Source organism: Cetorhinus maximus, chromosome 10, assembly GCF_964194155.1.
Source record: "Cetorhinus maximus chromosome 10, sCetMax3.hap1.1, whole genome shotgun sequence".
NCBI lineage: Eukaryota > Metazoa > Chordata > Chondrichthyes > Lamniformes > Cetorhinidae > Cetorhinus > Cetorhinus maximus.
The window spans coordinates 70,053,521-70,070,321 of NC_135888.1; the positions used below are offsets into that span (position 1 = coordinate 70,053,521).

The following is a 16,801-nucleotide window of genomic DNA, read 5'->3' on the forward strand; positions in this document are numbered from 1 at the left end:
CAAATTGAGTATGAAAATATAGCTGCTCTGATGATTTAACATGTATTTAATTTTTATTCATCGGATGAGGACATCGCTGGCTAGGCCAACAAATATTGCCCATCCGTAATTGCCCTTGAGAAGGTGGTGGTGAGCTGCTGCCTTGAACCACTGCAGCCCATGTGGTATAGGGCTACCCACAGTGCTGTTTGGGAAGGAATTTCAGGATTTTGACCCAGTGACAGTGAAGAAACAGTAATATGTTATGTTGAGTGGCTTGGAGGGGAACTTCCAGGTGGTAGTGTTCCCATGTGTCTACTGCCCTTGTCCTTCTAGATGGTAATGGCTGTGAGTTTGGATGGTGCTGTCTAAGGAGGCTTGATGAGTTCCTGCAGTCCATCTTGTAGATGGTGCACACTGCTGCCACTGTGCATCGGTGGTGGAGGGAGTGAATGTTTGCGCATGGGGTGCCAATTAAGCAGGTTTCTTTGTCCTGGATGATGTCTGGCTTCTTGAATGTTGTTGGAGCTGCACTCAGCCAGGCAAGTGGGGAGTATTCCATCACACTCCTGACTTGTGCCTTGTAGATGGTGGACAGGCTTTGGGGAGCCAGGAGGTGAGTTACTTGGTGCAGGATTCCTAGCCTCTGACCTGCTCTTGTAGCCACAGTGTTTATTTGGCTAGCCCAGTTCAGTTTCTGGTCAATGGTAACCCCCAGGATGTTGACAGTGGGGGATTCAGTGATGGTAATGCCATGAAATGTCCTGGGGCGATGGTTAGATTTTTCTCTTGGAGATGGTCATTGCCTGGAACTTATGTGGCGCGAATGTTACTTTCCACTTGTCAGCCCAAGCCTGGATATTGTTCAAGCCTTGCTGCTTATGGACATGGACTGCTTCAGTATCTGAGGAGCAGCGAATGGTGCTGAACATTATATAATCATCAGTGAACATCCCCACTTCTGACCTTATGAGGGAAGGAAGGCCATTGAAGAAGCAGCTATTAGAGGTGCATTGTTGTATATTGTTAGAGGTGAGAATGAACAAGATAGGGGTGAGGTTTATGAAAACAGTTTGCAATAGAGAAAGCTGAGGGTGAGAAAGCATTGTATGGTGATCCTGGAATAATGAACAGTTTTGGCAGACGAGCAGGACCCGAAGGTTCCTTGCGTGCTCCAGCTAGATCTGGCAATGAATGGCTAAACTAGCTGTCCACCATAAATGTTCATGTCTGCATCTCTTGGACTTAAGGGAACAGAAATAAGGGTTGTATCAGGGAGAATGCTTAGGATGAGAGAATGAGTGATAGTTTTAATAGGTGCTAGGGTACCAAAGGTGGGGTAGGGTTGGGGGTTGGGGTTGGGGGTTCGATTGAGCAGACTGTTAGCTGCAGAAATGTTGTGTTGAATGGAGGACCAAAGGCTAGTTATTTGGGATTTTGAAAGTGCAGTTGACAGTCTTTTCCAGCAGAACACAGAAGAAAGTAAGGTTGGAAGTGGAAAAGGGGGCTGAGAGTGGAGAGCGATACAAGGAAATGATCAGAGATGGCCTTACCTGTAATTGACATATATCAAGGCCATTTGCGTTGGTAAGGTCAAGTGGGTGGCCGTGAATATATTTGGTGAGTTTATCTGGTGGAAGAGATTAAGGAAGGACAGGAGGTCACTGAAATCAGAATATTGAGGTGGACGTTGAAATTCCTGGGGATGAGAAGTCACTTAGTACAGATGCCCAAATGCAGCAAGACTTGGACAATATCCAGGATTGGGCTGACAAGTGGCAAGTAACATTTGCGCCACACAAGCGCCAGGCAATGACCATCTCCAACAAGAGAAAATCTAACCATCGCCCCTTAACATTTCATGGCATTACCATCACTGAATCCCCCACTATTAACATCCTGCGGGGGCCACCATTGACCGGAATCTGAACTGGACTACCCATATAAACACTGGCTACAAGAGCAGGTCAGAGGCTAAGAATCCTGTGATGAGTAACTCACCTTCTGACTCCCCAAAGTCTGTCCACCATCTACAAGGCAAAAAATCAGGAGTGTGATGGGATACTCTCCACCTGTCTGGCTGAGTACAGCTCCAACAACACTCAAGTAGCTTGACACCATCCAGGACAAAGCAGCCCACTTGATAGGCACCCCTTCCACAAAAGTTCCCTCCCTCCACCACCGACGCACAGTGAAGCAGTGTGCACCATCTACAAGATGAGCTGCAGGAACTCGGCAACAGTCCTTCGACAGCATCTTCCAAATCTACGGGTGCTACCGTGTAGAAGGACAAGGGTAGCAGACACATGGGAACATCACCAACTGGAAGTTCCCCTCCAAGTCACTCACCATCCTGACTTGGAAATATATCGCTGTTCCTTCACTGTCACTGGGTCAAAATTCTAGAACTCCCTAACAGCACTGTGGGTACCTACACCACATGGACTGCAGCAGTTCAAGAAGGCAGCCCACCACCTTCTCAAGGGCAATAGGGATGTGCATTAATGCTGCCCAGTCAGTGATGCCCACATCCCATGAATGCACAAGAAAAAATGTTGAGGGAAGAAAGTTATCTTGGTGAGAAAATTGGCATGGTACTTGGGTGGGTGGTAGAAAACGAGTATTTTTTTTTTTAAAAATGCAAGGCAAGTGGGCAAGTTGAGGTGCTCAAAGGAGAAGATGTCTGAAGAGTAGGGAGGCCAACCACTGTGTGATGAGAGCCATACCACACCTCTATAGTTTAAATGGTTTTAAAATTGCCCTATTGGTTTAAAAATTGTCCTATTCTAAAGTTGTTTTTTGGAACTTTATGCTTGACCATTGAAGTTAGAATTTTTTATTAGCTTTGAATCAATTTCCTGAAAATGTTAGCTTATTGTGGGAGGCTTTAATTAATTGCATTTGTTTCATTAATTGATTAAGTAACATTGGAATTGTTAGATGGGGAAAAAAGCCCATGTTTCATTTAGTTTGCCCTCTACAATCCTGGTGGCGCAATCAATCTCTATCATTAATCTACATCAGTCCCAGAAATGAAGCAAGGGACCACAGTGGTGGAGAGCTTTGAGAGCCATAGGTCCAAAGTCACCTGTACCTCCCAAGCTTCATGCCATGCCTCCAATTGCTCAAATGCAGTATAGCAAGATGTTGTTAATTTCATAGAATTGTGGTGAATCTGGATAAACTAATGGTATGTGTTCTTGTCAAAATAGGAAAATATTTAGTGAAGAAGTCTCGCAGGACAGATGTGGAAGATTTGACTCCAAATCCAAGAAAACTGCTACAGATTGGAAATGAACTCAGAAAACTAAACAAGGTGATTAGTGATCTGACACCTGTAAGTGAACTGCCATTAACTGCCAGACCAAGATCCAGAAAAGAGAAGAACAAACTAGCATCCAGGTAATGAGAAGAATTACAAACAGCACTGTGTATATACAGTGTATAATTGAAACCAATTCTTTTTAATATTTGTTATTACCAGAAATATGTTTCAATCTTAACAAAAAATGGATATCTATCCTCATCCCCTCAAAAATTAAATTCTATCCATTCTCTAGAAGGGTGGGTGGAGCTCTAATTACCTATTCCTTATCTACCTACCCATTACCACTTTTTGTACAAAAAGGTGAAATGCTGCAATTTAAGTACAGCACACCACATTTCATTCTACCCACATGTAAAATTAACCCACCTTTCTCTATCTGAAAGTTAGATATTTGGAAAAAGGATTTGTTTTGGACATGTTAATAAAAGCAGTTTTTCTAACATAATTGAAAGATGAAACTCACTTTTTTTTTGTATTATCTTCATTGACACTCCACATACGCTACACATAGGTGGCCTATCCAACTGGGGAAATAAGAGGGACATTTGTCCCTTTAGATTTTAATGTAACTGTGTGATGCTTGCAAAATACAGGGGCACCTCCAGGCATCCATCTTCAGTTATTTTCCTCCCACCATTGACACCCGTTGCATTATGTTTGTTGCATCGCATAAGGAGTCTTCTCAATCAACAGTTTGTTTTTACTGCTGATAACCCACATTTCTTACCTATACTGAATTTTTTTTTCAAAAGTAAAGTATCTTGTTTAGCTGAATTTAAAATTCTGCATCAGCTACAGAAAGTTCTTCATCAGCGAGCAGTAAATATGTGGCATCCAGTGCTGTCTTGACCAATGTGTGAACTTTGGTTTACCCTAATAGAAATACAAAAGAGTTTGCAGCATTATCATTCATCCAAAATACAGACAGGTATCAAGGAAGTTCTATCATTCAGTTTGACTACATCGGAGATCTCCTCATTTAACATATCTTGTGAGAAGAAAAAAATGGTACATAACAAAAGAACTGGAGCTTCATTTCAGACCTGCAAGTTTCTGTGAAGAATGCTACACTAGGTCATTTGCTAAGCTTTTCCTATTACTGCTCCAACTGAATTTCCTCAATGTGCCAGTTCCATACCTGGAGTATAGGATGACAAATGTATTAGCGTATAATACACTTTACTGTCCATAAGGTTCATGTGCTCTCTGAAAAGAACAAGTCAAAGTGGAGGAAATATTGTAAGAGCTGACCGTAGAGAGTTGCCTTAAGGCAGCTGCACCTGATGCTATCCCACGTCACCATAGAAGGCTGGATATAAGAGGCGTTATCTTCCACTATTGGTTTGGAATTTGTGTTGGTCCATTCTCATGTTGAAGGAGTTGTCTTATGCTGATGCACACTGTCAAGAATAATCATGGACATTCCACATTTGCACTGTTAAACAACTGAAATCTTTCTGGAAACAAAACAGGAGAAACTCTGAAAGCCTGGGCACAGCAGGTAAGTTATTAAAACCACTCTCTGGCTTTGGGCCCAAAGGCAAACCTGTACAGCCAAATGAACAACAGTATATTCTTATCTCCTATTTTCCCACAAGGACAGAGGTGTTCAAACCTATTTGTGATGTCTTAAGCCAGGAGAAGTTCCTTTTAACAAAAATATTTGTGTTATTACACTTGCTATCATTCAGAAAGCGTGCTGACGTGCAACCATCAACTTCTGAGATGCATTCTTCCACAAGGCATCATGGATTGCTATAAAAATTACTTTTACTTTCAAATGTTAGGATTTGTAAGGTTCATTCAGCCTTCGCCAGAGGTCTATCAACATTCACCCAAGACAAATCCTGGAATTGAATTGAGACACACTCTCGGATGGTGAAGACTTTTCCTACTTTGGGAATCCTCCTCCTGGCAATAACTTGGCACTGTATTGTTTTTCTTTACCCCAGATAGAGAAACCACGATCTGTGTTCCTTCTGTGCTCCTTTCTCGTGATTCATAAAGTAACACTAATAGCACCATACTGTTCTCAGAACCTCTAGCACTCTGAGCTTGTCTTCTACTTGGAAATTCATCTTCTGACTCTATATCAAAGCAAATATCTTGTTGTAGAAAGGGGAATCATCTGAAATCTATCCTTAACCAGTTGACTATTTATGGATAATCTGATGTCTTTGGGATTAAACCCACTCATCCATTGTAGATCATTATGATTTCCCATAATCCTGTTAAAACTTTACAAGTGGAGATTTAAAAAATTCTGAACATCTGAAATATAATAGAAATAATTTTGTAATGGGGGAGGGGCCAGCTTTGCAGCCTCACCATCCTCCTTTCTTGGAGCACAGTGTAACCCCATTTTTGTTACTGCATTTGGATAGAATGCTGGACAGAGTGAGCAGTTTATCAAGAGGCAGAAATGGGGTAATACCATAGCATGCTACGTGTCATACAACCATTTCACTTTACAATGCACGTAGCTAGGCCTACCTTGAGTGTTCTCTGAGGAAAGCAACTTAACTCAATGCCTTGTTTTGTATGTGATGAAGATTGAAATCACAAGCAGCCAATTTACCTATTAGAGTTACACGCCATTAAACGTGATGATGATAAATACACTATTACTACGTGCTACAGCCTGAGGGGGCTTAAACAGCCAAACTCAAGCTTGGAGTTTGTAAAATATTGCAAATCGCTATTACAGTTAATTAGGATTTGTTCTTTCATAATGTCCTATAGGTGGCAATCAAACTTGGCTAGGAAAGCCTCCAAGTTTGTTTCTTTCTCCACCATCTCATCAATGCCTCCTTACCCTCCTGCACCCCTCACCCCGCCCAAAATGTTGATGAAGGGCCATAAGAATACCGTTGTACAATTTTGACATTTCAGAGCCATCTTTGGCTCACCATTTTGTCTTTCAAATACTTGTATATCAAGGCCTAAGCTGTGATGACCATCGTGTAAATCCACTTTAGTTTTTCTTTGTCAATAATAAATGGGCTAAACTTATTTTCGACGACTCTTCTTCCAAGAAACTTAAATTGTCAACGACAGAATTTTGCTGTAATACCTTTCAACTTTTAGCACTTGCAATCTGCTAGGCTATTAACTATTTACTTCTGATCTTTAGATTTGGTCCTTTCTAGTGATAGCCTGGATGCTTATTTATGTCCTGGAACTGCTACATGAAGGACTTCAGCACAACTCCATGGAAATCTCAGCCTAAACTATCTCTGCCTATCATTCCCTAGTGGAAGGAAACTCTTCGTAATGCGATTCCTTGAATTTTCTCCCCACATTAAGATCCCAACTAAGTGCTTAGTCCAAGCATGGGACCTTTATGCTGTATAACCTGATGCAACCACACAACCCCAACCCAGCCCCTTTTGAGCCTACGGCTACTGTAGATTTAAAGCTGCTGTCAAAGGACTTTGTTCCTAACTCTGTTCTCTGCCAGGAGTGTTGGTGAACTTCACGCAGTAGTAGCGGAGGCACAGCCCTGTAATTTTTTTTTTATTTTTTTTTCCCCCCAGTTGAATAGGCTACCTACCCTTGGGATGTGGAGTGTACCTTTTCAGAAAATGATGACTACATTATTCTAAAGGTGAGTAATAATCTTTATTCCAAGGAGATTCAGTTTTGATGATGTAGTATTTCTTAAACTATGTTTTATAGTGTAAGTTTGCATGCTATGTTTGATTTTCATTGATAAAAGTTCTAAACACTAACATGCTTAATAAATAGAAGCTGCTTTTGGTTGGCTGAACAACAGTCTGAAGCTGATTTTGTTGAAACCAATGAGAGGAGATAAAAGTTCAACCAACATTTCAAAATGATGACTTTTTAACCAGAGACATTTTTATTTGTAGTCATAGTTGGTTCTGTGCTGTATAATATGTGTAAAGTATGCATCTAAAACTGAAGTGTAGATCTCTTTTTATTTTCCTTCTAATTTTCTCCTCTTTTCCTCTGAAGACATTGATTTTCTTCCTGTGGTACTGGGGTCTGTAGATGCTATCCCAGTGAATGTAGACAATGAGTTTCAACAAGCTATTCAATAAGTGAGGGGAGGAATATCTCAGCTGTGGCTGATTCTGTTCTCATCTATGATTGCAAACAAGCATACATTAAATACAGATTGCTGGATCTGAAGCAAGGGCGGGAACCAAGGTGATTTCCCTCTCCCCATTTAGAAAAAAGATTTGCATTAATGTAGTGCTTTTCATGATCACTGGACATCTCAAAACACTTCAAAAGAAGCACTTCTGAAATGTAGTCAGTGTTGTAATATAGGAGGGGAGGTGGTGGCGTAGTTATATTATCCCTGGACTGGTATTCCAGAGACCCAGCTCTGGGGACTCGGGTTCGAATCCCACAGCAGATGGTGGAATTTTAATTCAATAAAAATATGGAATTTAAAGTCTGATGCTGACCATAAAACCATTGTCGATTGTCATCAAAACCCATCTAGTTCACTAATGTCCTTTAGGGAAGGAAACCTGCTGTCCTTATCTGGCTTACATGTGGAACATGTGACTCCAGACCCATAGTAAAAAGAGTTGACTCTTAAATTAATTCAATTAATGAGCCAGACTGATGGGCAATAAAATGCGGGCCTAGCAGCGATGCCCACACCCCATGAGCGGATAAAGAAAAACACAGTAGCCAAGTTGTGCACAGCAAACTCCAACAAACAGCAACATGATAATGATTGAGAGATAAATAATGGCCAAAACAACAGGGATAACTCCCCTGAACCACGGGATCTTTTACATCCACCCAAGCACATAGTTGGGGCCTTGGTTTAATGTCTCATCCAAAAGACAGCACCTGCAACAGTGTATCGCTCCCTCAGTGCTGCAACAGAGCCTTGATTTCCGTGTTCAACCCTGAACCTTGTGACTCAGTGGCGTGTGCTACCAACTGAGCCACAGTTGACAATTGAGGCTAATTGTAAAAAAACATGGCTGATTCGTATCCTAATCCATCCAACCACCCTGGCTCCACATCCCTCAATATCCTTGGCTAGCAAAAATCTATTCATCTTAAGATTTAAAATTAAGCATTTCTACTGCTATTCACATCTGCTTTTGTGTGTGGGTTAGTTCTGCGCTTATACCACTCTTTGCATGAAGTGTTTGTAACTTCTGAATGGCCTGGCTCTGATTTTAAAGTTATGTCCTTAGCCTAGACTCTTCCACCAGTGGAAAAGTTTTTCTCTACCTATCCATTTCTTTGAAAATCCTAAAACACCTCAATCAAATCATCCCTTAACTTTCCATATTTCAGGGAATCTAAGTCTAGTTTACGGAATTCCTCATAATCTAACCGTTAGAACCCCGGTAATTTACTGTTGAATCTGCACTGGTTGTATCCCAAGGCCAATATATCCTTTCTAAGGTGTGATGCCTAGAACTGTCCACAGTGATTTCACTAGGACTTTGTACAGCTGTTGCAAAACTTCTTCCTCCACTTTATATTCTGGCCCTCTAGTTATAAAGACTAGCATGCCGTTGGCCATTTTTTGATTATTTTTATTTCCTGACTACTAAGATACATAAGATAAAATAAGAGTAGGCCATGTATACAGCCCCTTGAACCTCTTTTTCAATTCAGAAGGATCTGGGCTGATCTTTTGACCTCGACTCCAGCTTTCCTCCTGATTCCCATATCCCTTAATTTTCTTTCTGAAATATGCTTAATGACTGAACATTAAAGTCTGGGTAGAGAATTCCAAAGATTCACAACCCTATGAGTAAAGAAATTTCTTCCAATCTCAGTCCTAAGTAATCAACCCCTTTAATCTTAACACTATGCCCCCTGGTTCTAGACTGTCCAGCCATAGAAAACAGTCTCAGCTCGTCCATCCTGTCAAGTCCTCTCAAAGACTTGTGTATCAATGCGATTATCACAGAATCACAGTGCAGAAGAGGCCCTTCGGCCCATCGAGTCTGCACCAACACGTGAGAAACACCTGACCTACCTACCTAATCCCATTTACCAGCACTTGGCCCATACCCTCGAATGTTATGACATGCCAAGTACTCATCCAGGTACTTTTTAAAGGATGTGAGGCAACCCGCCTTCACCACCCTCCCAGGCAGTGCATTCCAGACCGTCACCACCCTCTGGGCAAAAAAGTTTTTCCTCACATCTCCCCTAAACCTCCTGTCCCTCACCTTGAACTTATGCCCCCTTGTGACTGACCCTTCAACTAAGGGAAACAGCTGCTCCCTGTCCATGCCCCTCATAACCTCTCATTCTTCTAAACTCTGGAGAGTATAGGATTATTCTGCTCAGTCTTTCGTCATGGACAATCTTCTCATCCCAGGAATCATCCTAATGAGCCTTTGCACCATGTCCGAAGGCAAGTATATCCTTCCTTAGGTACAGAAATCAAAGTCATATACTACTCCAAGTGTGGTTTCACCAAAGTCCTGTACAATTCAGCAAGACTTCCTTAATTTTGTACTCCAACCCCCTTGCAATAAAGGCCAACACACCATTTGTCTTCCTAATGTTTGCTGTACCTGTACTTTGTGTTTTGTGCATAAGGACTCTTAAATCCCTCAACAACATTTTCTTACCATTTAAAAAGTATTCTGTTTTTTCTATTCTTCCTACCTCTGTGAATGACCTCACAATTGCCTCACATTATACTCAGTCTACCACCTTTTTGCCCACTCATTTAACCTGTCTATAATCCCATTACAAACTTCTTGTGTCCACTTCACAGTTTACTTTCCCAGTTAGCATTATATTGTCAGTCTCTGCATCCAAATCATTAATATAGATTTGAAAGAAAGGAGTCCCCAGCAACGATCATGCAACAGCCTGTCAAGTTGAATATGATCCAATTATTCTTTTTCTGCTCTTTAACTAATCCTCTATTTATGCTAATATATAAACCCAACCCCATGGGCTGGATTTTACCGTTGGCAAGTGGGGGCAGGGCCCGCTCGTCGACGTGTTAAATGACGCGCGGTGACGTCGGGCGGAACTCCCAATGTCACCGCGCCCTATTTAAATTTTCAGAAGGCGGGGGCGCAGCAAAATCAGCTGCGCGCCCGCTGACCTGTCAATGGCCAATTGAAGCCATTGACGGAGCAATTAAAGTAATTAGTGGACTTGCCCGTCCAACCTTAAGGTTGGCGAGCAGGTCAGGAACCCCGGTGGGAAGTAGAAAAAACATGACACCTCATCCACAGGCGGAATGAGGCTTCACGTAGGGTTTTAAAAATTTTAATAAAGTTTTTTTTTGGAAATTATGAACATGTCCCAACTCATGTGACATTGTCACATGAGGTGACATGTAAGGGAATTTTTTTTTTCTCTAGTTTTAATATTTTTGAAAGTAGAGGCGATCTCCCTGAGGTAGCACTTAGCCTCAGGGAGATGAGTGCGCTTTTTTGTGCGCATGCACAAAAGAGCGCGCACTCGATTTTAGGCATTCCCCCCCCCCCCCCCCCCCGCCCGCACAGGAAGCGCATAGCACTTCTGTACGGATGTCATGCTGGGCAGGCCTTAATTGGCCCGCTGACGTAAAATGGCGCCGTGCCTCTGATCGGGGGAGCCGATCGGAAGCGCACCCGCCCATCAACTCCCACCCCCCCCCACCCCCGGCAACGGAGGGAAAATTCAGCCCATGATAGCATGCAACAACCTTGTGGAGCTTTATTGAATATCTTTTGAAAATCCAAATATGCTGCATACATGGTTCCTCTTTATCTACCCTGTTAGTTGCATCATCAAAAAACTCTTAATACATTTGTCAAACACAATTCCTTTTTCATGAAGCCATGTTGACTCTGCCTTATAATATGATTTTCTAAATGCTGTTTTACCACCTTCTTAATAATGGATTCCAGCATTTTCCTGATGTCTGATATCAAGCTAACTGGCCTGGATTTCCCTGTCTTCTTTCTCCTTTCTTTCTTGAATAGCAGTGTTATATTTGTTATTTTCTGATCCACTGGAACCATTCCATAATCTAAAGAATTTTTATAAGGCCACAGCCAATGCATCCGCTATCTCTTGTAGACATTTCTTTTAGAACCCTATAATCTAGACCATAAGGCAGGGGATTTATAGCCATCTTAGTTTAATTAATTTCTTCAATATTTTATCTTTACTAATGTTGATTACTTTTAAGTTTCTCACTCTAATTAGACCATTGGTTTTCCCACTATTTCTGGTATCTTTTTGTGTTCTACTGTGAAGCCAGATGCAAGATATTTGTTTAATGTCTCTGCCATTTGCTTATTCCATTCTAATTTCTCCTGTTTTGGCATCTAAGGGACCTACATTTATTTTTGCTTTTCTACTCCTTTTTTACATACTTGTAGAACCGCTTGCAGTTTGTTTTAATATTTCTTGCAAGTTTACTGCCATTCTATTTTTTCATGCTTATTTTTTGATAATCTTTTGCTGGTTCCTAAATCTCTCAAACTCCAGGATTACTACTACTCCCGGCAACATTATTAGCCTCTTCTTTTAATCAAATACTATCCTTATCCTCTTTTAATTATCCAGGAATGAATCACTTTTTTCTTGTGGAGTTTGTATTTCTCAAGGAAATATATATTTGTTAAGAAGTATGAAATATTTCTTTAAATGTTCTTCATCGCTTTTCTACTGTCGTACCGTTTAATCTATTTTCTAAATCTACCTTAGCCAACTTGCCCCTGATACCTATTGCAGTTGACTTTAAGTTTAAGACTCTAGTTTCAGACTTAAGTATCTCACTCTTGAATTCATACATATTATGATCATTCTTCCCTAGACTATTTCTTACTATGCAGTTACTAATTAATCCTGTCTCATTACACAAGACAAAATCTAAAATAGCCTGTTCCTGGTTGGTTCCATGATGCCTTGGTCTCAGAAACTGTCTTGAATACATTTCATGAACTCAACCTACAAACTACTTCTGCCAATTTGGTTTGTCCACTCTATGTAAAGATTAAAGACCCCCACAGGTATTGCATTGCCTTTTTACAGGCTCCTTGTTTCTTGATTAATACTATGTGCCTTGTTATTTCTTCTCTCCATGCATTGTGATTATCCATCATGATCTTCTGAACCAAGATCCTTCCTCACTAGTATCATTATATCATCCTTTACTATCATTACTGCCCCTTCTTTTCCATTTTGTCTTTCTTTTTGATGCATCAAGCACTGTGGAATATTTAATTCCTAACCTTGGTCACCATGCAACCACATTTCAGCAACGCCTATTAGATCAAACCCATCTATCTCTAATTGTGCTATTAATTTGTCCATCTTCATGCATTGAGAGCCAATTTTAACTTTTTACCATTTTCTTTGATTTGACCGTATTCACTGATGTACTTTCACTGTTAAACACACTGTCCCTGGCTATCACCCTCTTTTCCTCTACCCAAATCACAACACTGCTCTATATGCTACATTTTAGTGAACAGTATACATGCACTTCTAAGTCACTTTGGCTGTCCACTGTTCCTTGGCCTTGCACAATTTGAAAACTACCTGAATCTATCCTTTTTGGTCCAAAACTGATAATCTCACAATTGACTTCCACTGAAATCCATTTATCACAGTTTTCCTGACTCATTTAGTCTATCCATGTTACTTGTAATTTTCTGCTTCCATCTACACTACTTACAATGTCACCAACCTTTGTGTCATCAGGAAAGTTGGCTATATGGCTCTCCATTGCATTATCTAAGTCATTATTAAACATAGAGAAAAGTTGAGAGCTCAGAACAGATCCTTGTGGGATGCTACAGTCACTTCCTTCCAATTCGAGTACATGTGCATGAGAATTATCCTTATTCTCTGACTGCTATCACCTAACCAATTTCCCAACCAGGTCAATAACCTTCATGTCCATGTGCTTCAATTTTAGCTTACAGTCTTTTATGTGGACTTTATGTCGACTCTTTGTCGACTGCCTTCTGGAAGTCTATATAACCCATATCCATAGACATTTTTTGTTTCGTACTTTGGTTACTACTTAAAAAAAAAATCAGTTAGGTTCATTGGAAATCCGCTACCCATTACAAATCCATATTGGCTGTAAAGGCCCGCTGTGGTTGAGATCAGTTAACTTAGTTTAGACTGGGGATCAAACCTGGGAAGTTTCTGGCTTATATGGTATTGCTACTCATTGTCTTAAGTAGTTGAATATTTGGCAAACAAATTCATTTTTATAAACTCTCTGTTGATTTGTATGCATTGGATTGAGATTTAAATACATTATTATTCAATTCTTTCTAAAAGGAAACTTGTTATTTAGCAGCTTCTTACTGGTCTCAATTTTATTCAGGGTCATGTATAAAAACAGAAATGGTGAACTAATTGCCTGTCTCTGTACAGCACATTACAAGGAGAAGAATTAAACAACAGATTAAAATCAGTGTAGAGTGAGCTTCTCATGTTGACATTCTAACATGGCAGGCCTGGTACAGGAGCAGGGTGGACTTGACTGATTTTATTTATACAAAAATAGCCATTTTAAAAAAATGCTTTCAGCACAGTTTGTATATAAAATGTTAATAGCTATATGGGATTCTGGCAGTTAAAATCATGTCTTTGATAGCAGATGATGTTCAAAATGCTCAAAATGGAAATTGGTTCCATTCCCTGGCACTGATATAATTCCCTTTAAGTTTCCAAATATCAAATTTAAGTTGCAATAATAACCATTTTTGAATGTAAGTGCCTCCTAACTGTATATTTTTATTTGCAGGGCTTGCCGCCTGAAGAAAAAGGCTCAATATGAGGCTAATAAAGTAAAGCTATGGGGTCTCAATACCGAATATGGTAAGATAATAGTTTTGTACATTTTGTTTAGTTGTATCTGCAATAAAAACAGAAAATGAAAGCTGGAAATACTCAACAGATCCGGCAGCATCTATAGAGAGAGAGAGAGAGAAACTGAACTAATGGTTCAGGCCTGTGACCCTTAGTCAGAACTGGGAGTGTTTAGAGATGTAAATTCTTAAGCCAGGCAGGTGAAGTGGGTGGGGGGTGGGGGGGTGGATGGTGAGTAGAGGAAAGATCAAAAAGGATGGTCTGTGATGGGAAAGGATCACCAACCTAAAATGTTAACTGTGTTTCTCTCTCCACAGATGCTGTCAAACCTGCTGAGTATTTCCAGCATTTTCTGTGTTTATTACAGATTTCTAGCATCTACACTTTGCATTTACAATAGCTTAAGTGAACCATGATTCTTCATCCTTTGTAGGCTATGCTATTTTAAAAGAAAAATCAATTTCATCATGCATCATCGTGCATACATTTTGACTAGATAATTCTGTAGTAGATTAACATCCTTAAGTTGGTTGTATCATACAACCAGTCCACTGAAATTAGTTTGGTACAGTGTAACAAAGACTCTATTGCTTGTTTTTAATTTGTGCCAAATCTGGCTCTGTAACCTCGCAACATGTTACAACAAACATGGCTAAGGCATACCGGTAACCCCAACTAACAGAGAGTAAGGGTATCAAAGATTCACCAACATATATTAATATTACAGCATATATTTACAGATTCTGAGATGTGTGGAATGATGCAACATTTCAAATCAAAATTTTCTATTGGCAGTGTAGCCAACAATGTCTGCTGCTTCTCTAGAGAGAAAAGATCTGCAGTTGTTGCGGGGGCTTTGAACTCATTCTATGCAATATGAGTGATTGCTCAGCTTTGAGGTAGCTGATGGACTAATATGTTCTTCAGTTGTTAAATTCATTTTTTTTCAGATTTTATCCTCTACTCAAGCTCCTAGCAAATAGTTAATTTAATCACTGGCCATTTGTGTACCCACTGAAATGATGCAGAATCTAGCATGGTTCCACTTAAAAACAGATGAATAGACCCCAAAGAAAATGCTATAATAGTGCAGAATACAACCAGCTCAGGTTCCATTTTAAATTTTATTTGAACTAATTGCTAAATCTGTGTTTTATCTCAACATAGTTTCTTTGATGAGCTCTGTTTTCCCAAAGCAGACATTTCTAGGAAGTACATGTTGCATTTTCAAGGCAAAACCATAATTCAGTTCACGCCTGCAGCTTTGTCCTGTTCTGTCCCAAGGATGTTTTACGAAATGATAAGTTAAAATAGGTGTTCCAAATTTTCTGAGGAGGTGTAAAGCCATCTAGCTTTATTCTGGCAGTTTCAGAAGACCCATGGATAAGATTGCACCCATTCTTCTGCAAGCGCAGGATGCAGTACAATAATGTGTAATATATTAGTCCCCTTTGCATCTCCCATTAAAACTACCCCCATCTCTTTCTCCTGCCACCCCTTCCCTCAAGATGATCCTAACAATAAATAAGGTTGGACTATAGTGTCAGTAAAGCTCTGCACCATGTCTTTGTAATGATCTGCAAATGCTGTGCTAAAGCATTTGTTGTCCAATAGAAACACTTGACTGGTTGTCATAACAGTGTCTGCAATAAACTCCTCCATAAATACCTATTCCAATGTGTCTCCTTGATGAGCAAAAAAAGAGGCAATAAGTTGATAAAATTTTTATTAACCTTACCATTTCTATAGTAAAACTGCTACAGCTAATTGAATGGTTAACTATACAAACTGGCTAAAGGTATTGGTAATGAGATTGAAATGCAGTTTTTTTTTGCTTCTCATCATTGACAATGTCATTAGAATTGGTTTCAACATGCTTTAGGTGGAGGCTGTGTCATGGAAAAGAAATTGCTGAATTTTATCAATCTACAATCTAATCTCTTGTTAGTGTTGTTTTTGTGGTATAATTTACTAATTTGGTGTTTTTCTTTTACCCAAAGATCTATTTTTTATATATTCTGTTAATAAATGACCCAGAACAGCAGATGTTTGAAACTTGTATTTGCTTTTAGCTACATTGGAATTTTCTAACTTTCATAAAATGTTGTCCTTTGTAGATCGTCTGCTTTATGTGATTAATTCAATAAAACAAGAAATAGTAAATCGAGTACAGAGTCAGGGGGAAAAAGGAAGCAGCATGCTAGAAAAACTTGAAAATCTCTTAAATGAAACGCTTGGTAAGAAATTATATTCTATTTACTTACCATTTTTTGTTTGACCACCCTCATTTTCCTCACAGTAGTTTACCTCAAGATTATAAACAATCAATAACTTTGGTAAGATACTCTACTAGAACAATTTACCAAATTTGCTTTAAATGTACCATATGTATTTCTAAGATATTAACCTAACAACAGTAAATTAGGTGCACCTTAACAATCTAGATCTGTGGTTCTAAAGGTTTAAAATACATAATCATTATTTGGAAAGGGGAAATCACAATTTTTAAAATGCCACGTATATATATTTGTATTTTTATGCAGTCCCCTTTGTTCTTATGATATACTGGCTGATTTTGTAGTTTCTACTATTCAGTTCACAAAACAGTGTTACGACTGGTAGAGAAGGAGGAATAATCCCAACATATTCCACTTTGTCGATCTTGCTTTATCAGGCAATGGAAAGATGAGCAGT

General features: G+C 39.7%; 1 protein-coding gene across 5 annotated transcripts in view; it reads left to right on the forward strand.

Moving 5' to 3' along the window:
- crebrf (creb3 regulatory factor) overlaps positions 1–16,801 on the forward strand; it is a 73,332-nt gene that overhangs the window by 49,633 nt on the left and 6,898 nt on the right. For 4 of the 5 annotated variants that reach the window (XM_078550592.1, XM_078550594.1, XM_078550593.1 and 1 more), the window contains exons 6-8: positions 3,192–3,381; positions 14,043–14,116; positions 16,225–16,344. In XM_078550592.1, the coding sequence (XP_078406718.1) occupies positions 3,192–3,381; positions 14,043–14,116; positions 16,225–16,344 (384 nt within the window). Of the gene's footprint in view, positions 1–3,191; positions 3,382–6,843; positions 6,915–14,042; positions 14,117–16,224; positions 16,345–16,801 lie in introns of all 5 variants that reach the window. The other variant, XR_013577774.1, reaches the window with a different exon arrangement.